We start from the raw sequence: 24,781 nt of genomic DNA on the forward strand, positions 1-24,781 counted from the left end.
GTGGTGTGATTTAGCAGACACATATTTGGATGTTGAGGTAGTGAGTGGTTGTGTTTTCTCTGACTCCAGCGGGCGGTTTGGAGTGTCAACCATGGAGAGCATGCCCAGTATCTGGGGGGAGAGCCCCCCTAAGTTTGTGACGAGGCCTTCACGCATTTTCGTCCGAATGGGACAGAGTGGCAAGTTCTCTGCCAAAATCACAGGACGCCCACAGCCCCTGGTAACCTGGCTTAAGGTGAGATGGAACAGAGGGAAGGTTTAGTAATCTCAGTAACATTCCCAAAATTCCGAGGTTTTCCAGAATTTTCCAAATTCCAGTTTGAATATTTTTTTGAATTAGGAGGGAATAAGCATGACATTTGGGAAAGTTAACATCTAGATTTTGTAACTGTGGTTAGAACAGAGATGGTGTATTGTCTTTCAAATATGTAGGATGGTGAGTCTTAATCTCTGACATCTCTCTCCCACTTTGTCACTTTTTTTCTCTTTGATGGGTGTCAGGGAGATGAAGAGCTTCATGCTTCTTCCCACTTCAACATGTTTGAGAAGTCGGGAATCCACTTCCTGGAGATCCGAGACGTGTGTGTGGACGATGCAGGAATGTACACCTGCTCTGTGGCCAACAGTGCTGGGAAGGCCACAGCTACAGCAGAGCTGAATGTTCAGGGTAAGATACTGCAGCCATCAACACACAGGCGGTGTCCCAAATAGCACTTTTCCCCTTTGTAGTGCACTTCTTTTGACTAGGGTCCACTATATAGGGAATAGGGTGCCATTTGGGACACACCCATGAGTGCTATAACATCGCCGTAAATCATCAGTATTGCCAGTTCTGAATATCAAGTTATATTTGGGACTTTTTTTGTTGTATTTGAGAGGAAAATCGGTGTGCATCCTTTCCTTTTTAGGTTCAGGCAGTGAGGCTGGCATGTGAGTATGTATCTCATACAATTCCCTGCATTGTAATATTAGTAACTGTGATTACATGAGCAGTTATTTTCATGAGATGTATACATTTCTACAAAATAATTCCACAAGAATTTCTCTACAGTTAAATATTCAATCCTTTGACAATGTGTTACCTCTACAGCCTTGGTCCCTCTGCTCCGGTGGCCCCTGTCCCAAAGACAACTGACTCACCCGAAGTCAAGCACACAAGTAACGGCCTGCTCGCTGACCGACGTTCACCTACCAAGACAGGAGACAGGACTGAGACCAGAGAGAGACTCACCACACTCACCAGGGAGACCAAAGGCAGCACAGAGCCGACCAAAGCAACATGGAAGGCCACCATGGCGTCTCCCAAGACCACCATCGTGACGTCTCCCAAGCCCCCTGCAGACCTGCCGGATGAGGCCCCTAGAAAGCCTGGGGTGGCAACCCCAAAGGCTGCCAGCTCCACCACTTTGCAACACCATCTAAGAGGCCAGGGGGCTGCTAGGACCAGCCCAGACCCACACAACAGAGCCCCTGAGAGGGATACAAGGGATAGGGTGAAGACCCCCCCAGTGGGAGTCCAGAGCCCCCCACAGCCATCTCCAGAGCCCACTAGAGAGACTAGAAGGCAGGCCAGAGAGAGCAGGTCAGCGAGGGCAGCAGTGACTGCTGGAGCTCCACCAAAATTTGACTCTGTACCTCAGAGCCAGGACACTAAAGAGGGGACCAAAGTCGCATTCAAATGCCAAGGTGATTCAAAACATCTTATGGTGTATTATATTGAACAAAAATATAAACGCAACATGTAAAGTGTTGCTCCCATGTTTCATGACCTGAAATAAAAGGTCCCAGAAATGTTCCTTATGCACAAACATCTTATTCCTCTAAAATGTTGTGCAGAAATATGTTTACATCCCTGTTAGTGAGTATTTAACCTTTGCCAAGATAATCCATCCACCTGACAGGTGTGGCATATCAAAAAGGTGATTATACAGCATGATCATTACACAGGTGCACCTTGTGCTTGGGACAATAAAAGGCCACGCTAAAATGTGGAGTTTTGTCACTACACAATGCCACAGATGTCTCAAGTTTAGAGGGAGTGTGCAATTGGCATGCTGACTGTAGGAATGTCCACCAGAGCTGTTGCCAGAGAATTGAATGTTAATTTCTCTACCATGAGCCACCTCCAACTTTGTTTTAGAGAATTTGTCAGTACTGTACGTCCAACCGGCCTCACAACCATAGACCAAGTGTTACCACGCCAGCCCAGGACCTCCACATCCAGCTTCTTCACTTGCGGGATGGTCTGAGACCAGCCACCCGGACAGCTGATGAAACTGAGGGTTTGCACAACCGAAGAACTGTCAGAAACCGTCCCAGTGAAGCTCATCTGCATGCTCGTCGTCCTCATCAGGGTCTTGACCTTCAATGGTCACTGTCACGCTGGAAAACTGTGCTCTTCACGGTTTCAACTGTACTGGGCAGATGGTTTTCTGATGTCAACGTTGTGAACAGAATACCCTATGGTGGTGGTGGGGTTATGGTATGGGCAGGCATAAGCCACGGACAACGAAAACAATTGCATTTTATTGATGGCAATTTGAATGCACAGAGATACCGTGATGAGATCCTGAGGCCCGTTGTCATGCCATTCATCCGCCACCTCATGTTTCAGCATGATAATGCACGGCCCATTGTTGCAAGGACCTATACATAATTCCTGTAGGCTGAAAATGTCCCAGTTCTTCCATTGCCTGCATACTCACCAGACATGTCACCCGTTGAGCATGTTTGGGATGCTCTGGATCGACGTGTACGACAGCGTGTTCCAGTTCCGCCAATATCCAGCAACTTCACACAGCCATTGAACAGGAGTGGGACAACATTCCAAAGCCACAATCAACAGCCTGATCAACGCTATGTGAAGGAGATGTGTCGCGCTGCATGAGGCAAATGGTGGTCACACCAGATACTGACTGGTTTTCTGATCCACGCCACTACCTTTTTTGAAGGTATCTGTGACCAACAGATGCATATCTGTATTCCCAGTCATGTGAAATCCATAGATTAGGAATTAATTGATTTCAATTGACTGATTTCCTTATATGAGCCGTAACTCTGTAAAATACTGTATTTGTCATGTTTAGACAATTCACTAATACCAGTTCACTAACAGTTCTTAGCTACTTTATTATTGCATATTTAACCCATTAGATTGACTGTTAATGTGCTCTTCCAGTCTCAGGTTCTCCCGTGCCTGCCCTGAGCTGGGTTAAAGATGGCTTCCCTTTGAGACCCAGAGCAGGGCTGACCTTCCAGCAGGATGGCAACACTCACATCCTCACTGTGGACAACGTCCAGAAAAGGGACAGTGGGACGTACGGATGCACCATGACTACTAGTGCTGGGAAGGTGTCCTCGACTTGGAACCTCACGGTCAAGAGTAAGTACTTAGCGTGGGTCCTAAATGGCACCTGATTTTTATTTTGTATTTGTTTTTAAATGTGCACCCCTTTGAGTCCCCAGGACCCGTAGGGCTCTGGTCAAAAGTGTTGGGACTTTTTACTGTACACATTGTGGCAGGAAATAAAAGGCAACGGGAGAGCAGCGTTGTTGGTTTTAATAGTGTGAACTAAGGCCCTTGTCGTGCAGAATATTTATCGCGTCATCCTTTTCATCTGACAGGTCTATGGTTGAAGGTACAATAGTTTAGACTTAATAGTCTCCGCAGTCTCCAGCTCTGCCTTTGTGTAAATAAGCGTCTAATTCATTTCCCCCTGGCTGTCTTAATCAAAACACGATAATGATGAAGGCAGGCTAACTGAGGTAAGCACATCGACCATTTTAGTTCATTCCTCAGCGGCAATGCCGATTTTGGGCTGAGTTCAACTAAAACGAGACACTGTTGCTATTGGACCTGTCCTTATAAGCTGTCTGCTGTCTTTAACCAAATAAAAGTTGGTTGTTTATTGAATGATAGTCAAAGTGAAACTGTTTTGATATCTAGTTGGTGTTTTTGTTTGGACTAAACGTACTGGCACCAGTCTACAGTGATTCAATTTAGGGAGAGTCCAGAATTTATCACTTTTATTTTCCATAATACATAGCAGTGTCATAAGCTATGCATATTCAGTTTATTTTGCTTGAGATGAGCAGTCTTTTTGTTGGGAGTGTGTGTCCTCTAGACATGACTGCAACAATTCTTGTCTACCTATGCCCTCTACTGGAGAGAAGGAAAGATTGCATCTGGTCATACACCCAGTTTGCTATTACCGCGGTCGGTTGTCCCAAGTCAGGGTAGGTATTGTTTGCGGCAGGTACTTTAGGCCAAACACTGGGGTAAAGTCTTATGGTGGAAATGGGCCGTTAGACTGACCAGTACCACGCATTTTCAAATGTAAGGCTCCAATGTAATACATTTATGATGTATTCTTAATACTCTGTCTGTGTACTCTCTCCCCTGCAGACCCACGGCTGGAGGGAAAGCCCCCTGCGTTCAGCACTGCCCTGAAGGGATGTTCAGTGAGTGAGGGCCAGGACTTCCTTCTGCAGTGTTCAGTGCAGGGGGAGCCTCTACCTAACATCTTCTGGCTCCTAAACGGTGAGAGAGCCCATCATTAAAACAATTTTACGTTTGACTTAGGAAATAGGTGCCTTGCTCAAGGGCACAACAGACAGATTTTTTTCACCTAATCGGCTCAGGGATTCAAACCAGCAATCTTTCGGTTACTGGCCCAACGCTCTTAACCACTAGGCTACCTGCCAACCTGCATCTCCCCCTGCAGTAACTAAGGATGCAAAATTCCAGTAACTTTCCCATAATTTCCAACTGGAATTTCTGGGAAACCTGGGAATTTGGCGAAAATGACTGCAAATGTGCAACCCTAGCAGTAGCAGTCACCATTGTCTGGTAGTTACCGTATTACCATTACACCCACTAGAGGGGGGTGATAATCCTGTTTTTCAATGCTTTGCACCTCATTGGACGGACAGACGAAAGTCCCTTCCACTCCTATGAAAAGGGGAGGATGAAGGGAGAAGTGTTAGGAATAACAAAAAGCCCCTGTACTCAGAACCCTCTTGAAAAGATCAGCTAGGTGGGGGAATGTAATTTATTACATGCGTTCCCGAATGGCACCCTATTCCCTATATAGTGCACTACGGGCCCTGGTCAAAAGTAGTGCACTATAAAGGTAATAGGGTGCCCTTTGGGACACCGCCGTAGTAAGTCTGCTACTGCTTTCCCTCTCAGCACGAGGCCGGCCCATCACAGGACCACCATTTCACAGGTCTGGCTGCTCTGCTGCTGAAGGCTCATGTCTCTGTAATATGTCAGATCCCACACAGAGAATGTTTATTTTTTCAACTGCTCCACATATAGAATGTCGGGGGAACCCCCTTGAATGGGCAATTTTGAAGGTCATAACTCCAAAATGGATTAATACTATACGGGAGCCTTGGGACGTCCATGTCTCACTGAAGTTAACGTTTGAATTGGTTAAGGTAAAGGTTAGGGTAAGAGTAGGGTTTAGCCTAGGGAGTATGGACATCCTAAGGGAACCCAATATCACATACAACCAAAATGAAAGCTTGGCATGACAATTGATCTAGCAGAATTCCAACTGAACACAGTATTTTTGTTATTATTGTAGCTAGGTTATTTTATCCTTCCATACTTAATGAAGATGGATCATAGTTTGTATTTGTCTATCTATCACCTGAGCCTAACTTGGCTCACAACATAGGGGCACAGTTCTTAACTCTAACTTTCATATCTAATCAAATGTTCGGCTCCTGAACTTGTTTGTAAACTGAGGGTGGTGTGTCTTGGCCAATGTAATTGTTTGTGTTTTGTTTTACTTCGGTTGCCAAATGTGTTTGAGTTGAATTATCCTCGTTAGAAAACATAGCTAAAAAGTTTTAAAGGTCCAATGCAGCCGTTTTTATCTCAATATCAAATCATTTCTGGGTAACAATTAAGTACCTTACTGTGATTGTTTTTAATAAAAATTGTAAAAAAAAATAGCTTCTTAGCAAAGAGCAATTTCTCAAGCAAGAAATTAGCTAGGACTGTCTGGGAGTGGTCTGAGTGGGGAGGGGAAAATTAAAAACTAGCTGTTATTGGCAGAGAGGTTTGGAACTCTCTTTCTTATTGGTTTATTAACTAATTTACCATGTAGTGACGTCACCAGGCAGGCCAAAACTCCATCTCAGCAAAACAAGATTATATTTCAGGCGGTCTTTTCAAACAGCTCTTACAGTACACTAGAAAGGCATTATCATTATTTTCACAATTCCACAGTATTATTTCAACCTCATAGTGCTGAAATATAAAACATAGGAAAATCACATTTTGTCTGCACTGGGCCTTTAAGAAGCATCTTTAAAATAGAGATTTAATCTTTAAACTCAAATAGAATTGACCTGTTGCTGATTTTAGAGAAGGATCTAACATAGTTTCTGTCCCAAATGACACCCTATTCCCTTCATAGTATACTACTTTTTGACCAGACCCCTATGGGCCCTGGTCAAAAGTAGTGCACTATATAGAGAGTAGGGTGTCACTTGGGACATAACCATAGTTTCCACAAGGCCACTTCTCTTAGTGCTCCAGGTCTGAGCTGTACGGGAACTGTTGATGTTATACTCTGGTCTCTTGAAGACGGATGGACAGTTAATGGCATCACACTTATCTCAGGGAAGAGAAATAGTCCCCGCTCCCAGCAGGGATCCCAGCACCGACTGATTCACAGCCCTCTGTTCTTTCCGCTGGAAAATACACCCACAGCCATTAAACAAATATGAGGCCTAGGAACCATATAAAGGAAAAACATGCATCGCTGCCTCCTGAAACCTCTTCTGAAATATTACACACAGCCAGACTTGGCAAGTGTTTGTGCTCCAAAAGCAGACATCTGAGACTCTCTCTTTCCAAGACTCTGACCTGTGCAGGCCGATTATGAAATGCCTACCACAAGGACAAAAAAAGGCTCCCCTGGATTTCAAAGTGAATGCCTTTCTTGGGATTGGGTGGTCCAGCACCGGGAGCGAGAGCCATTTATAATAGCGGAGGTGAATAAATATGGCGTATTGTACATTCCTCTCCGTTACTCTCTTTTTGTGTCGTCATTAGCACAGTATACATGATCTCAGTTTGTGCCGATTTATTTACTGGTGCATTGAACCATGTTGTGCGCTGTAGTTACAAAACTCTGTGTATCGTGCTAAAACAATGACGTCATAGCTGTATTCCGACATCTTTATACACCTTCGCCATTATTGGTGCCAGAGCATCACAACTCATATATTATTTTACCCCTTTTTCTCCACAATTTTGTGGTATCCAATTGGTAGTTACAGTCCTGTCCCATCGCTGCAACTCCCGTACGGACTCGGGAGAGGCGACGGTCGAGAGCCGTGCGTCCTCCGAAACACAACCCAGCCAAGCCGCACTGCTTCTTGACACAACGCCCGTTTAACCCGGAAGCTAGCCGCACCAATGTGTCAAAGGAAACGCCATACACCTTGCGACCGTGTCAGCGTGCACTGCGCCCAGTCCGCCACAGGAGTCACTAGTGCGCGATGGGACAGGAACATCCCTGCCGGCCAAACCCTCCCCTAACCCGGACGACGCTGGGCCAATTGTGCGCCTCCCAATGGGTCTCCCAGTCGCGGCCGGCTGCGACAGAGGCTGGATCCGAAGCAGGTTCTCTAGTGGCACAGCTAGAACTGCGATGCAGTGCCTTAGACCACTGTGCCACTCACTAGCGGTTCTGGGGGGGAGGGCCAGGGGGGACCAGTGCCCCTGTGACAACAATTTTGGACCCCCTTGTGGCCCCCCTAAATGTGGAGTATGAAATAATTTTTACATAGCAAAAATTTGTTATCGTTCTTTTTTTTTACATCCGTTATTAGACATCCGTCACCGCCTTGATGTTAGTGGAGAACGACAGGGTGTTGTCCAGGATCACGCCAAGGTTCTTAGCACTCTGAGAGGAGGATACAAGGGAGTTGTCAACCGTGATGGCGAGATCATGGAACGGGCAGTCCTTCCCCGGGAGGAAGAGCAGCTCCGTCTTGCCGAGGTTCAGCTTGAGGTGGTGATCCGTCATCCACACTGATATGTCTGACAGACATGCAGAGATGCGATTCGCCGCCTGGTTATCAGAAGGGGGAAAGGAGAAGATTAATTGTGTGTCGTCTGCATAGCAATGATAGGAGAGACCATGTGAGGATATGACAGAGCCAAGTGACTTGGTGTATAGCGAGAATAGGAGAGGGCCTAGAACAGAGCCCTGGGGGACACCAGTGGTGAGAGCGCATGGTGCGGAGACAGATTCTCGCCACGCCACCTGGTAGAAGCGACCTGTCAGGTAGGACGCAATCCAAGCGTGGGCCGCGCCGGAGATGCCCAACTCGGAGAGGGTGGAGAGGAGGATCTGATGGTTCACAGTATCAAAGGCAGCAGATAGGTCTAGAAGGATGAGAGCAGAGGAGAGAGAGTTAGCTTTAGCAGTGCGGAGAGCCTCCGTGACACAGAGAAGAGCAGTCTCAGTTGAATGCCCAGTCTTGAAACCTGACTGATTAGGATCAAGAAGGTCATTCTGAGAGAGATAGCAGGAGAGCTGGCCAAGGACGGCACGTTCAAGAGTTTTGGAGAGAAAAGAAAGAAGGGATACTGGTCTGTAGTTGTTGACATCGGAGGGATCGAGTGTAGGTTTTTTCAGAAGGGGTACAACTCTCGCTCTCTTGAAGACGGAAGGGACGTAGCCAGCGGTCAAGGATGAGTTGATGAGCGAGGTGAGGTAGGGGAGAAGGTCTCCGGAAATGGTATTTTTTCATGGTACCACTTGGGAGGCCCATCCAGGCTCAATTTAACACAGCGCTAGCTAGCTGCCTGTCTGTGTAAACTCAGGCCTGCAGGGAAAGATCAACACACATCCGATAAAGAAATATGTTGTGCCATTGATACAATCAATTACAAGGTTTTTTACATTTAGTGTAGTCTGTTTCTGCCTCTACACATTTATTTGTTTTATGAGCGATTCCACAGCAAACATTTTATTTGTTTAATATGAATGAATATTAGTCTCTTGCTTAATTTCTAACAATCTTTCTTCAATCATCTCTCTCCATGTAATACTGCGCTCCTTTACTTTTACACTCTTAGTGTGAGAAACTCTCTTTTTTGCTGTGAGTTGATTGTGTTTAGGTGTTCCTCCTCGAGTGTGACGCATGTTCCTTCTCCCCCTCCAGACAAGCCAGTGCCGCATGCCCACTCTGCCTTTGAGAATGGCCTGACCCAACTCGCAGTCCAGGGTGCACTGCCAGAGGACGAAGGCCAGTACGCGTGTGTCGCTGAGAACAGCCATGGGAGAGCAGTGTGCACTTCCAGAGTCATCGTCAAAGGTGGGCTTGGGAGCCTCTACAGTGGCCGTATGTATCAAGCTTCTCAGTGGGTTCAGCTCCCCCCCTGTCCATATACTGTTCATTATGATCCAAAAGTTATAACTGATCATAGATCATGACCCTTACTCTGAGACACTAGGTACATACAATACACTGAGAGTACAAAACATAGGAACACCCTCCTAATATTGAGTTGCACCCCTGTTACCCTCAGAGCAGCCTCAATTCATCGGGGCATGGACTCTACAAGTTGTCGAAAGCGTTCAACAGGGATGCTGGCCTATGTTGACTCCCACAGTTGTCAAGTTGACTGGATGTCCTTTGGTTAGTGAACCATTCTTGATACACACGGGAAACAGTTGAGTGCGAAAAGCAGCGTTGCAGTTCTTGACACACTCAAAAACGACCATACCCCATTCAAAGACACTTAAATTGTTTGCCTTGCACATTCACCCTCTGAATGGCACACATACACAATCATGTCTCAAGGCTTCAAAATCCTTCTTTAACCTGTCTCCTCCCCTTCATCTACACTGATTTTGAAGTGGATTTAACAAGTGACATCAAGAAGGGATCATAGCTTTCACCTGGATTCACCTGGTCACTCTTTATGTCATGGAAAGGGCAGGTGTTCCTAATGTTTTGTACACTCAGTGTACACCACAATGGCTTTGGAAATATTTTTTTTTAGGACATGGAAAAAGGCTTCTTTACTAAAATGATAGTCATGTAGGGGAATGCCAAATAAATATTTCAAGTTATTAAAATACATTTTAAATTTTTGAACATTTGAACAGCATGTCAAGCTGACAAATTATTTAAACATGCTATATATAGAAACATATACTGTATATGTTTAAATATGAATCTATACAGTACCAGTCACACCTACTCATTCAAGGGTTTCTCTTTATTTTTACTGTTTTCTACATTGTAGAATAATAGTGAAGACATCAAAACTATGACATAACACATATGGAATCATGTAGTAACCAACAAAGTGTTGGTTACTAAAATATATTTGAGATTCTTCAAAGTAGCCGCTCTTTGCCTTGATGACAGCCTTGATGACAGCTTTGCACACTCTTGGCATTCTCTCAACCAGCTTCATGAGGTAGTCACCTGGAATGCATTTCAATTAACCGGTGTGCCTTGTTAAAAGTTCAATTGTGGCATTTCTTTCCTTTTTAGTGCATTTGAGCCAATCAGTAGGGGTGGTATACAGAAGATAGCAATATTTGGTAAAATTCCAAGTCCATATTATGGCAAGAACAGCTAAAATAAGCAAAGAGAAACAAGTCCATCATTACTTTAATGCATGAAGGTCAGTCAATACGGAAAATGTCAGGAACTTTGAAAGCTTATTCAAGTGCAGTCGCAGATACCATCAAGCGCTATGATGAAACTGGCTCTCATGAGGACCGCCACAGGAAAGAAAGACCCAGAGTTACCTCTGCTGCAGAGGATATGTTCATTAGAGTTACTAGCCTCAGAAATCAGCAATTAACTGCACCTCAGATTGCGGCCCAAATAAATGCTTCAGTTCAAGTAACAAACGCATCTCAACATCAACTGTTTAGAGGAGACTGCGTGAATCAGGCCTTCATGGTTGAATTGCTGAAAAGAAACCACTACTAAAGGACACCAATAAGAAGAAGAGACTTGCTTGGGCCAAGAAACACGAGTAATGGACATCAGACCGGGAGAAATCTGTCCTTTGGACTGACGAGTCCAAATTTGAGATTTTTTCGTTCCAACCGCCCTGTCTTTGTCAGATGCAGAGTAGGTGAACGGATGATCTCCGCATGTGTAGTTCCCACCGTGTAGCATGGAGGAGGAGGTGTGATGGTGTGCTTTGCTGGTGACAATGTCGGTGTTTTATTTAGAATTCAAGGCACACTTAACCAGCGTGGCTACCACAGCATTCTACAGCTATTCACCATCCCATCTGGTTTGAGCTTAGTGGGACTATAATTTGTTTTTCAGCAGGACAATGACCCAAAACACACCTCCAGGATGTGTAAGGGCTATTTGACCGAGAAGGAGAGTGATGGAGTGTTGCATCAGATGACCTGGCCTCCACAATCCCCCGACCTCAACCCAATTGAGATGGTTTGGGATGAGTTGGACCGCAGAGTGAAGGAAAAGCAGCCAACAACTCCTCAGCATATGTGGGAACTCCTTCAAGACTGTTTGAAAAGCATTCCAGGTGACGCTGGTTGAGAGAATGCCAAGAGTGTGCAAAGCTGTCAAGGCAAAGAATCTCAAATATAATATATATTTTGATTTATTTAACACCTTTTTTGGTTACTACATAATTACATATGTGTTATTTCATATTTTGGATGTTTTCACTATTATTCTACAATGTACAAAATGGTAATAATAAATAAAAACCCTTGAATGAGTAGGCGTGTCCAAAGTTTTGACTGGTACTGTACATAAAATATATCTCATACTATCAGGCTATTTTAGGTCTTAGCAATCTTTTGGCTTTATTGAGAATGTGCTCAGTCCATGAGATAGGAAATATGCTTCTCTTCTCAGAAGAATGAGCATTTGACTGTTTACTAAAGCCCTGAAATGTCTATATTGAGAGTTCTTTGAGCCCTTTGATAAGCAGCACTGCTGCTCTAAGAGAATAGCTATTTTTGGGCTCTGATGTTGCATTTAAGGAAACATCTGCTCTCTCTGTTCCAGCATGCATCTTGTCTACATCCTAAACGGCACCACATTCCCTGTATAGTGCACTACTTTTTACCATGGCCCTGGTCAAAAGTAGTGCACTGTATAGGGAATAGGGTGCCATTTGGGACATAAAACCTTGTCTTTCAGCGCACACAGGGCTTCATGGCAGAGGTTCAGCTTTTTAAAATGTGAAATACCATCATTTTCCCACACATGCACTGTGAGTGCAGCATGAGAGACAGAGAGGGACATGCAGCTTGTTTGACTTGCTAGCACACCAACCATCTTGGTCATACATGAAGAACTAATGGCACTCATTCGTTTTTAGTAGCAAAGCGTGCTAGAGCAGAGAGGGAGTATAACTTTAAGGACATCCACAATCAATCTTTTTGGAATCTGTTTGGAAGCACTTTCTATTATGTCCTTTCATGCATTATAATCCCTTATGTTTAACAGTATGACACTGACTGTAAGATTCCATAGTGATCTCGATCTACAGGTTAACCTTCACTCCAATCTGATTAAGAGTCTCTTTCTAAGCCCTGATTTAAAGATCCAACGCTTCATGCAGATGTGCAAGCCAAGTGGCCATTGATTTGCTTGGCAAGTTGGCATCACACTGAACCTGTGAGAACAAGTAGATGAGTGGATTGGTGCCAGTTTATATGATGCCAGCCTGAGGTAGGGTGAGTCTGCTATGTTCAACACAGCTAATATCTTGTAGAAGAACAGCCATGGCAGTGTTAGCTGTAAGTTAAGATCATCATACTGTACATGTACCTACAGTATATGACAGCGGAGGCTGCTGAGGGGAGGACGGCTCATAATAATGGCCGGAATGGAGTGAATGGAATGGTATGAAACATATGGTTTTCTTGTGTTAGTTACCATTCCATACACTCCATCCCAGACATTATTATGAGCCGTCCTCCCCTCAGCAGCCGCCACTGATATATGAATACTGTAAGGTGTGATGGTTTCTTTTTACTATTGAAATGCAAAATGTTTATTGACTATTGTTGAGTATTGCATGCCTTAGGATTGGTAGAGGGGCTAGAGGATGTCCCACGCAGTTAGGCTCCCTGCATTATTATTAACTTTTGTTTAAATTCGGGCCCTTGCGCCATGTGTAAACTGTTATGAGGGCTCCTCAGATTACTGTCGGTCCCAAATGGCACCATATTCCCACTACATTTGACCAGGGCTGACGAAAGCTCCCATAGGCCCAGGTCAAAAGTAGTATAGGGTGCCATTTGGGACGCAGCCTGTGGCAGCAGTGAAGCAGAGCTTTTTAAGCAGCAGTGCTGATGGAAACATGCTGGAGATGCCTTGGATCTCCCTCTGGCATGCTGGGTATGTATACAGACAGTGGGCTATGTTTATGACAAACCCTGTCTTGTAGGGTCCTGACGTCCACAAGGTTAGGGCCACTAGATTTATGAACCTGTGGATGGGGGGAGGGGGTTGACTCTACGTAGAACCAAACGCCATACATGGTGCGTATGAATCAAGGGGCAAGGGCCAAAAAGGTCCCCTTGCTCGCTCTCTCTCTCTCTCTTTCTCTCTCTCTCTCTCTCTCTCTCTCTCTCAGGAAGCCCTCCGCAATAGAGAAGTCCCTCGTGAAAATGTGCCTGTTTGCTCAGAACAGCTTGTCCTCTTGCTCCCTCTGTCCCTTTTATTTTGATATGATTTCTTTCTATATAACTGTATTGTGATAATACATGTTTTTAGCATTAGATTCAACTTAGCTTTTTACCCCATTATGACTAAAGTATAATGATGAGTCAAGTAATTTCATTTTGAACTCTCATGACTCTTAAAGACCTTGGCAAGAACATCGCCCTTATCCCTCATGTCCTATGGTCATCTTTAATGAGATTATTCAAGTGTTTGCTTTTTCAGGACATGTACCTCACATGTTTGCCAATAACATCACATCATAAGTCATATGGAATGTCCAGATCGTCGCTGTGATGTGGTGTTTAGAGCACGGGTCTAAAGGGTGATTGAGCTGTAATTGGAGTACTGTAACGCGTCCGATCAAAAGTAGTGCACTGTATAGGGATTAGGGTGCCTTTTGGGACGCACGCCTGGTAACGTTCAGGACATATCTCGTATTCATAGTCCGTATCCCAAATGGCACCCTATTCCTTATTTAGTGTATTACTTTTGACCAGGGCTCTGTTCACAAAGAGTGCACTAAATAGGGAAGATGGTGCCATTTGGGACGCAGCAATAGCATTGCGTTGCGTTGTGCTCTGGAAATTTCTCCAGATGACAAGTCTGTAGTTATGGATGAAATTCTCCACCGACTTCTAAGGATGACAAAATGTATTCGGAGTAGGAGGAATTCTATCGTAATAATTATTCAATCTGACTCCATAATCATGTGTATAAATTGCATAAGGCCCTGTGCGTCTCTGACGGGTCTAGCAAGATAGCTAATCATTGCATCACCAGACTATAATGTGTCTATCTTGTAATGGAATTAGCAATGTTCGGATACTTATGAGCTGTTTCTAGCGATCAAAGTTCTCGCATTAATTGAGTCAAGTTTAGAGCAGGGATGTCGAGGTGGAACCCAAGTGTACGATGTGTAGTATAATTACAGTACTAGTCAAAAATTTGGACACCTACTCATTCCAGGGTTTTTTATTTTGTTTTACTAGTTTCTACGTTGTAGAATAATAGTGACGGCATCAAAACTATGAAATAATAAATGGAATCATGTAGTAACCAAAAAATTGTTAAACAAATCAAAATATATTTTAGATTCTTCAAAGTAGCCACCCTTTGCCTTGATGACAGCTTTACACACTTGTGGCATTCTCTCAACCAGCATCATGAGGTAGTCACCTGGAATGCATTTCAATTAACAGGTGTGCCTTGTTAAAAGATCATTTGTGGCATTTCTTTCCTTCTTAATACGTTTGAGCCAATCAGTTTTGTTGTGACAAGGTAGGGGTGGTATATAGAAGATAGCCCTATTTGGTTAAAGACCAAGTCCATATTATGGCAAGAACAGCTCAAATAAGCAAAGAGAAATGACAGTCCATCATTACTTTAAGACATGAAGGTCAGTAAATCCGGAAAATGTCAAGAACTTTGAAAGTTTCTTCAAGTGCAGTCACAGAAACCATCAAGCGCTATGATGAAACTGGCTCTCATGAGGACCGCCACAGGAAAGGAAGACCCAGAGATACCTCTGCTGCAGAGGATAAGTTCATTCGAGTTACCAGCCTCAGATTGCAGCCCAAATAAATGCTTCACAGAGTTTAAGTAACAGACACATCTCAACATCAACTGTTCAGAGGAGACTGCGAGAATCAGGCCAATGGACATTAAACCCGTGGAAATCTGTCCTTTGGTCTGATGAGTCCAAATTTGAGATTTTGGGTTCCAACCACCGTGTCTTTGTGAGACGCAGAGTAGGTGAACGGATGATCTCTGCATGTGTGGTTCCCACCGTGAAGAATGGAGGAGGTGGTGTGATGGTGTAAGGGCTATTTGACCAAGGAGAGTGATGGAGTGCTGCATCAGATGACCTGGCATCCACAATCATCCGACCTCAACCCAAGTGAGATGGTTTGGGATGAGTTGGACCGCAGAGTGAAGAAAAAGCAGCCAACAAGTGCTTAGAATATGTGGGAAGTCAATCAAGACTGTTGGAAAAGCAGTCTTCATGAAGCAGGTTGAGAGAATGCCAAGAGTGTGTAAAGCTGTCAAGGCAAATGGTGGCTACTTTGAAGAATCTTATATTTACTATATATTTAGACTTTTTTTTGGTTACTACATAATTCCATATGTGTTATTTCATAGTTTTGATGTCTTCACTTGTATTCTACAATGTAGAAAAGAGTAAAAATGAAGAGAACCCCATGAATGAGTAGGTGCTGCCAAACTTTTGACTGGTACTGTATATTTATCATTAGTCCAGAACAACAAAACAAAGAATATTACTCTGAATTACAAGGACTACAGTATGAAGCCAATTTAAGTGATAAAGATGCATTACAAGTATACAATAAGAATATAATTATCAAATGTGTACATACGTCTAAGTCTTCAAAGTAACAATGTAGAAAATTGTCAGTCTAATAATATAGCATACACACCACACTATGGCATAGGCCTACAAAGTATAGCCAGGAGATTTGCAATACAAGTTCTCAATGAATGAAGCAACCCATCAAACTTTTATCCTTCCTAGGGCGAAATCGATTTCAATTGCCTCCATCGATTTAATTAGCTTCACTCTGCTGGCCAGGAAACAATATGACAAAAGGCATAAAACTTCACATTCTCTAAACCTAATCGACACACTCAATCTAAATGATAGGGGCACACATCTGTGCCGCTCCATCTTTGAACTGACCGGCGACCAGTTCAGTTCAGCAATTCTGTAAAGATAAATCCTTAACACGTATAGTACATTGAGTCTTAGTCAAATTTGCAGCTCTTTAGAGCTACTGAAAGGATCCAAACATGACAATTTAATTCATACAGTTAGATTCATTAGTCAACTCAAGTTTAATCAGTCATCATGCCTCTGAGTGTGCCAGTATTCTTGGACCTCCGTGGCAATGTCCGGCCCCAGAGAAAGCCACTGGCGAAGGTGTGCTTCACTCCTGTGATGCATAAAAATATGGCCATCCATCCGGACAGTGCCTTAAATCGTGATCAAATCATCACGCTGTGCCTTGGCGCTGGCGTGTCTTCATCATCGCCTTCATCATCGGTCAACCTCTAATTTTTCAAGTCCATATGAGGATCAGCTGTACACTTGTAACGTTCTGCTCCAGAGCCTCTGAAAGTTTTCAGACTATACGCTTGGCTTTCAATGTCATTGAGAACACAGTTTTCCACATTCTTTGGCATGGTTTCTTCAGTACTGTAGGTTTCAGATATCCTGGCTGCAGTAGATTGCCAGACAGCTGAGTTATTGATGTAGGAGAGCTCTTGCTCTTGGCCCGGAGGTTCATCTTTATCTGAACGAGCGGAGACTCCCAAGCGATGCACAGGGCTCCCAAATCAAATGTTATTGCTCACATACACATGGTTAGCAGATGTTATTGTGAGTGTAGGAAAATGCTTATGCTTCAAGATCCGACAGTGCAGCAGTATCTAACAGGTAATATCAGCAATTCCACAACAAAACCTAATACACACAATCTAGTAAAGGAATGGGATGAAAATATATAAGTATAAAATATATGGATGCGCAGTGACAGAGCGGCTAAGATGCGATAGATACTACAGAATAGATAGTGAAGGATACAATATATTGATATGAGACGAGTAATGCGAGATAAGTAAACATTCTTAGTGGCATTACCCCATAGTGTTCAGGTCAGAAGTATTGCACTATATACAGGAAATAGGGTGCCATTAGGAAGTACTATAAGAAATCTACTTCAGCCTTAATATACAGTGCATTCGGAAAGTATTCAGACCCCTTGACTTTTTCCACATTTTATATTACAGCCTCATCAAATCTACACACAATGCCTCAGAATGACAAAGAAAAAACAGGTTTCTATAAAGATTTCCTAAAATAAAAAAACTACACAGCTATTCAGACCCTTTACTCAGTACTTTGTTGAAGCACCTTTTTGGCAGTGATTACAGCCTTGAGTCTTCTTGGATATGACGCTACAAGCTTGGCACACCTGTCAGGTTGGATGGGGAGCATCGCTGCACAGCTATTTTCAGGTCTCTCCAGAGATGTTTTATCAGGTTCAAGTCCGGGCTCTGGCTGGGCCACTCAAGGACATTCAGAGACGTGTCCCAAAGCCACTCCTGCGTTTTCTTGGCTGTGTGCTTATGGTCGTTGTCCTGTTGGAAGGTGAACCTTCGCATCAGTCTGCGCTCCTGAGTTCTCTGGAGCAGGTTTTTATCAAGGATCTCTCTGTACTTGCTCAGTTCATCTTTCCCTTGATCCTGACTAGTCTCCTAGTCCCTGCTGCTGAAAAACATCCCCACAGCATGATGTTGCCACCACCATGCTTCACCGTAGAGATGGTGCCATGTTTCCTCCAGACTTGACACTTGATATTCAGGCCATGGAGTTCAATCTTGGTTTCATCAGACCAGAGAATCTTGTTTCTCATGGTCTGAGTCCTTTAGGTGCCTTTAGTCAAACTCCAGTGGGCTGTCATGTGTCTTTTACTGAGGAGTGGCTTCCGTCTGGCCACTCTACCATAAAGACCTGATTGGTGGAGTGCTGGAGAGATGGTTGTCCTTCTGGAAGGTTCTCCCAGACCAAGGCTCTTCTCCCCTGATTGCTCAGTTTGGCCAGGCGGCCAGCTCTAGGAAGAGTATTGGTGGTTCCAAACTACTTCCATTTAAGAATGATGGAGGCCACGGTGTTCTTGGAGACCTTCAATGCTGCAGAAATGTTTTGGTACCCTTCCCCAGATCTGTGCCACAACACAATCCTGTCTCGGAGCTCGACGAACAATTCCTTCGACCTCATGGCTTGGTTTTGCTCTAACATGCACTGTCAACTGTGGTACCTTATATAGACAGGTGTGTGCCTTTCCAAATCATGTCCAATCAATTGAATTTACCATAGGTGGACTCCAATCAGGGTTGTAGAAACATCTCAAGGATGATCAATGGAAACAGAATGCACCTGAGCTCAATTTCACAAAGCGTCTGAATACTTATGTAAATAAGGTCTGTTTTTATTTTTAATACATTTGTAAAAAAATTCTAAAAACCTGTTTTTGCTTGTCATTATGAGGTGTTGTGTGTAAATTGAGCAAAAATGTTTTTTTTAAAATCCATTTTAGAATAAGGCTGTAATTTAACAATATGGAAAAAGTGAAGGGGTCTGAATACTTTCAGAATGCACTGTATAGTATTCCAAGACTCCATCTAGAATAACTATTGATTTACATGACAGTCAATTGGGGGAATGCTGAATCTCAAGTTGGTTGTCTTGGCTTAGTGTGCTGCTTAGTAAATTACTCCAGTTCTTAAAGTAACCCTGCTAATGTTGTTAAATTTCAGCTAAGAAAAATTTCAAGAGGATGGACCCTCCAAATGCAGTTGACACCAAGAAGCCATCGAAGCCATCTGCCCCTGTATTCCTACGAGGTCTGAAGGATCTGAAAGTCATGGACGGCAGCAAAGTCATCATGACCGTGGAGGTGACGGGTAAGAGAAGGCCTCGTCTCTCCTCCTACTAGGTCATATTCTTTAGGCAGCAAATGAAAGAAAACAGACTACCTAGACTAGTCCAATAAAAACAGCTTGTTTTTATATTCCGTTGAAAAGCATTTCGTGACAGTGTGCCACAATGAATACATACAACCCTAGTCGGTGTCTTGTGTTGGCCCTTATTCCTATTAATCAGACTGGAAAACTCATATCTTTGGTATTGTTTTTAGCAACTCTGTTTGCTTTAGACACTGGTATTTCCTGCTCAGCCCCCAGAGATAAGTTGTTTGGTTTTTGGTTGTTTTATGCATTTGCATTTCCTTCCAACGTGTGACCTGAGGGGATGGGTAGCCTCTTGGAGTATTATCATTTATTATTATATCATCTTCATCATCCCGCTTCCTGTTTGTCTGAGAGGTTGTTCGCCTGAGGCAGGAGTCGCTAGTAATATGGCGTAAGATTGACATTATTATTCTAGGCCTTTCATCATTTAATGTAAATGGTGATGGAGCGGGATGGTCTCTCACTGGATTTTCTTAAGTAGATTTATGATAACAGTAATCCACATGCAATTTATTCAATTATATCATGCATCATACCTATGTGGAAAATGCATAATATTATGCAAGATAATTCTAAGTCACAGCGTGTGTTATGTAACACAACCTGTTACTATAGGGCGCAATTCAAATTATTTAAATTACAAAATTACATATTGGTTTCCTTACTCAGTAAGCAGTCTGACAGAAATCCATGTTTTGGTTTTGTTTACCTGGCCACTTTCTTCAAATGCTAACTTTTTAGCATGTTTGTCCAAAAATCAACTTTTTATCCCAGAAATTATTATGTTTTGTGTTTCATGTCCAAATTATCTTAAAATAGCTTTGAGCTAAACAATACATTTTAGACACTTTAAGATGATTGGGGCATGAAACAAGAAAACATTTAATTTCTGGAATAATGACTTGTATTGGTCTTTGGACAATAATGCAAAAAAAGTATTTTGGAGACAGTGACCAGATAGACAAAGCCAAACACAAGGTTGTCCAAACACAAGGTTTAATGTAAAATGTGGTCGTAGGGAATCCTCATCCAGAGATTGTGTGGCTCCACAATGGAAAGGAGATCCAGGAGTCGGAGGACTTCCACTTTGAGCGGAAGGGGAGCCAATACAGTCTGTTCATCCAGGAAGTCTTCCCTGAGGACACTGGGAAGTACACCTGTGAGGTGTGGAACGAAGTGGGAGAGGTTCGCACCGAGGCCTCACTCACTGTACAAGGTAGGCTAGTAGCCTAGATAACTCCACCTAAGCTAGCTCAGTATGTCTGTTGAAATATCTCTAGTAGGATGTAGTTTATGCCTAGGGTAATTTTCCCCAAATTCCAAGGTTTTCCAGATATCCCGATTTTAGAATATTCCTGGAATCAGAGAATCCAGAGGGAATAAGTTGGAAATCAGGGAATCTTCAAACCAGGATTTTATGGAAAAAAGTTACAGGAAATTCACAACCCTATTCATGCCATAATGTTGTCTCTGTCTATGTGTTCCAGAGCCCCAGGACGGGGTGCAGCCCTGGTTCATCACTAAGCCCAAGTCCACCACTGCCTCCTTGGGGCAGAATGTCCTGCTGTCCTGTGCCATCGCTGGCGACCCCTTCCCCCAGTGGAGCTGGATGAAGCAGGGCCAGGTGGTGACCACTGGGCTGGACTATGAGATTCTGCAGAAAGAGGATGTGGTGTCCCTGCTCATCAGGCGAGTCCGGTCCCACCACGCCGGGGACTACGAGATCAGCCTGAGGTAGGCTTCTGTAGTGCCATTTGAGACGTGCTGGACTCCTTGTACAGTAGATGAGTCACTTCTGTAGTATCGGGAGAAGGGGCTGTTTATGTTGGAACACAATAACACTGTTATTTACAGTATACCATACTATAAGGTAGTGTTTTTTAAGCTGGGAGGTCGAGAGAAGGTTTTGGGAAACTGAATGGGGAAAAATGTTTTGTACTACATATACTATTTGTATTTTATATTTAGACCTTTGTCTATTCAATCTGATTAGCAACGTAGGCCTACAATATTGGACCAAATTCTTCTTAAAAAACATCTGTGATTCAGAACCAAAAAGTTGCGCGTCTTAACTGTTGATCATGACCAAAGACCAGTCATCTGCATTGGCACGCAAAGGCGGACACACATATCCAGATTAGTGACCAGAAAGCACTTGTGTAAGTTACTGGCTGTATGTATAAATATAGCTGTAACATCACACTGCCTTCAATACCTATGGCTGAAGATGTAACATTCTGGCTAATTTATTACGATATTTGTGAGGAAGGCAAAAGCTACAGACAGACCGTGCCACTCATCCGATCAAATCAAATTGTATTAGTCACATGCGCCGAATACAACAGGTGTAGACCTTACAGTGAAAAGCTTACTTACGAGCCCCAACCAACAATGCAGTTTAAAAAAAAAATATGGATAAGATTAACAAGTAATTAAAGAGCAGCAGTAAAATAACAATAGCAAGACTATATACAGTGGGGTACTGGTACAGAGGCAATGTGCGGGGGGAAATGGTTAGTTGAGGTAATATGTACATGTAGGTAGAGTTATTAAAGTGGCTATGCATAGATGATAACCACAGAGTAGCAGCAGTGTAAAAGGGGGAGGGGGGGGTGGCAAATGCCAATAGTCCGGCTAGCCATTTGATGAGGTGTTCAGGAGTCTTAGGGCTTGGGGGTAGAAGCTGTTTAGAAGCCTCTTGGACCTAGACTTGGTGCTCCGGTACCGCTTGCCGTTCGGTAGCAGAGAGAACAGTCTATGACTAGGGTGGCTGGTGACTTTGACAATTTTTAGGGCCTTCCTCTGACACCGCCTGGTATAGAGGTCCTGGATGGCAGGAAGTTTGGCCCCAGTGATGTACTGGGCCGTTCGCACTACCCTCTGTAGTGCCTTGCGGTCGGAGGCCGAGCAGTTGCCATACCAGGCGGTGATGCAACCAGTCAGGATGCTCTCGATGGTGCAACTGTAGAACCTTTTGAGGATCTGAGGACCCATGCCAAATCTTTTCAGTCTTCTGAGGGGGAATAGGCTTTGTCATGCCCTCTTCATGACTGTCTTGGTGTGCTTGGACCATGTTAGTTTGTTGGTGATGTGAGGAGGCCCCTGTGTTGAGGATCAGCGTGGGGGATGTGTTGTTACCTACCCGGCCCGTCAGGAAGTTCAGGAACCAGTTGCAGAGGGAGGTGTTTAGTCCCAGGGTCCTTAGCTTATTGTTGAGATTTGAGGGCACTATGGTGTTGACCGCTAAGCTGTAGTCAATGAATACCATTCTCACATAGGTGTTCCTTTTGTCCAGGTGTAAAAGGGCAGTGGGGAGTGCAATAGAGATTGCATCATCTGTGGATCTGTTGGGGCGGCATGCAAATTGGAGTGGGTCTAGGGTTTCTGGGATAATGGCGTTGATGTGAGCCATGACCAGCCTTTCAAAGCACTCATGGCTACAGACGTGAGTGCTACGGGTCGGTAGTCATTTAGGCAGGTTACCTTAGTGTTCTTGGGAACAGGCACTATGGTGGTCTGCTTAAAACATGTTGGTATTACAGACTCAGACAGGGAGAGGTTGAAAATGTCAGTGAAGACACTTGCCAGTTGGTCAGTGCATGCTCGCAATGCACGTCCTGGTAATCTGTTTGGCCTTGTGAATGTTGACCTGTTTAAAGGTCTTACTCACATTGGCTGCGAAGAGCGTGATCACACAGTCTTCCAGAACAGCTGGTGCTCTCATGCATGTTTCAGTGTTATTTGTTATTAGGCTCCCGTCACTGGGCAGCTCTCGGCTGTGCTTCCCTTTGTAGTCTGTAATTGTTTGCAAGCCCTGTCACATCCGGCGAGCGTCAGAGCCGGTGTAGTACGATTCGATCTTAATCCTGTATTGACGGTTCATCGAAGGGCATAGCGGAATTTCTTATAAGCTTTTGGGTTAAAGTCCCGCTCCTTGAAAGCAGCAGCTCTAGCCTTTAGCTCAGTGAGGATGTTGCCTGTAATCCATGGCTTCTGTTTGGGGTATATACGTACGGTCACTGTGGGGATGACATCATCGATGCACTTATTGATGAAGCCAATGACTGATGTGGTGTACTCCTCAATGCCATCGGAGGAATCCCGGAACATATTCCAGTCTGTGCTAGCAAAACAGTCCTGTAGCTTAGCATCTGCTTCATCTGACCACTTTTTTATTGATCTAGTCACTTGTGCTTCCTGCTTTAATTTCTGCTTGTAAGCAGGAATATAATTATGGTCAGATTTGCCAAATGGAGGGCGGGGGAGAGATGTGTATGCATCTCTGTGTGTGGAGTAAAGGTGGTCTAGAATTTTATTTTCTCTGGTTGCACATGTGACATGCTGGTAAAGATTTGGTAAAACTGATTTGTTTGCCTTCATTAAAGTCCCCGTCCACTAGGAGCGCCGCTTCTGGGTGTGCATTTTCTTCTTTGCTTATGGCCTTATAGAGTTGGTTGAGAGCGGTCTTGGTGCCAGCTTCGTTCTGTGGTGCTAAATGGACAGCTACGAATAATATAGATGAGAACTCTCTTGGTAGATAGTGTGGTCTACAGCTTATCATAAGGTACATAAGGTACAATACCTAGAGACTTCTTTAATATTAGACATTGTGCACCAGCTGTTATTGACAAATAGACACACACCCCATTTTCTTATGGCGGAATACAGCTCATTCAATGCTGTCTTAGTGCCAGCCTCTGCCTGTGGTGGTATGTAAACAGCTACAAAAAATACAGATAAACTCTCTAGGTAGGTGATGTACAGTTTAACATGAGATGCAATAGCTCGACTTCCTTTGATATCGTGCACCAGCTGATGTTCACAAAAATACATAGCCTGCCGCCCCTTGTCTTACCAGACACCGCTGTTCTATCCTGCGGTACAGCGTATAACCAGCCAGCTGTATGTTGATAGTGTCGTCGTTCAGCCACGTATCCATGAAGCGTAAGATATTACAGTTTTGAATGTCCTGTTGATAGGTCATCTATTTTATTGTCCTAAGATTGCACTTTTGCTAGCAGAATGGAAGGAAGTGTTTTTTTTTTTTTCAATCGCCTACGAATTCTCAGAAGGCAGCCCGCCCTCCAGCCAATTATTCTACGCCTCTTCACACAAATCACGGGAATCTGGCCCTGTTCCCGAGAAAGCAGTATATCGCTTGCTTCGGCCTCGTCAGATTAAGGATAAAAAGGATTCTGCCAGTCCGTGGTGAGTAATCGCAGTCCTGATATCCAGAAGTTAAATTTCGGTCATAAGAGACGGTAGCGGCGACATTTATGTACAAAATAATTGAAAAAAAGAAGTTATAAGCGAACAAAAAAAAACACAATCGGTTGGGGGCACGTAATACGTCTGCTGCCTTCTCCTGCACCCTCCGCTGCATACAGCTAGTATGATCACATCTGCTAGCTCTGGACTCCAGAGAACTGACATGATATCCCTAGTTGATATTACCTACTAACATGAATGGCTTTCAGCTCAAAGTGCAAAATGTAGTTTATTTCTGTATCTTGTGTCT

At 43.8% G+C, this 24,781-nt stretch overlaps 1 protein-coding gene across 4 annotated transcripts in view; it reads left to right on the forward strand.

Moving 5' to 3' along the window:
• Nucleotides 1–24,781, forward strand: part of LOC106586160 (myosin light chain kinase, smooth muscle) — a 99,809-nt gene that overhangs the window by 46,476 nt on the left and 28,552 nt on the right. For 3 of the 4 annotated variants that reach the window (XM_014173072.2, XM_014173069.2, XM_014173076.2), the window contains 10 exons: nucleotides 70–235; nucleotides 502–667; nucleotides 909–930; nucleotides 1,091–1,686; nucleotides 3,179–3,382; nucleotides 4,406–4,540; nucleotides 9,196–9,375; nucleotides 19,051–19,197; nucleotides 20,282–20,479; nucleotides 20,751–20,997. In XM_014173072.2, the coding sequence (XP_014028547.2) occupies nucleotides 70–235; nucleotides 502–667; nucleotides 909–930; nucleotides 1,091–1,686; nucleotides 3,179–3,382; nucleotides 4,406–4,540; nucleotides 9,196–9,375; nucleotides 19,051–19,197; nucleotides 20,282–20,479; nucleotides 20,751–20,997 (2,061 nt within the window). The remainder of the gene's footprint in view (nucleotides 1–69; nucleotides 236–501; nucleotides 668–908; nucleotides 931–1,090; nucleotides 1,687–3,178; nucleotides 3,383–4,405; nucleotides 4,541–9,195; nucleotides 9,376–19,050; nucleotides 19,198–20,281; nucleotides 20,480–20,750; nucleotides 20,998–24,781) is intronic. The other variant, XM_014173075.2, reaches the window with a different exon arrangement.

Source organism: Salmo salar, chromosome ssa25 (genome assembly GCF_905237065.1).
Source record: "Salmo salar chromosome ssa25, Ssal_v3.1, whole genome shotgun sequence".
NCBI classification, from domain to species: Eukaryota; Metazoa; Chordata; class Actinopteri; order Salmoniformes; family Salmonidae; genus Salmo; species Salmo salar.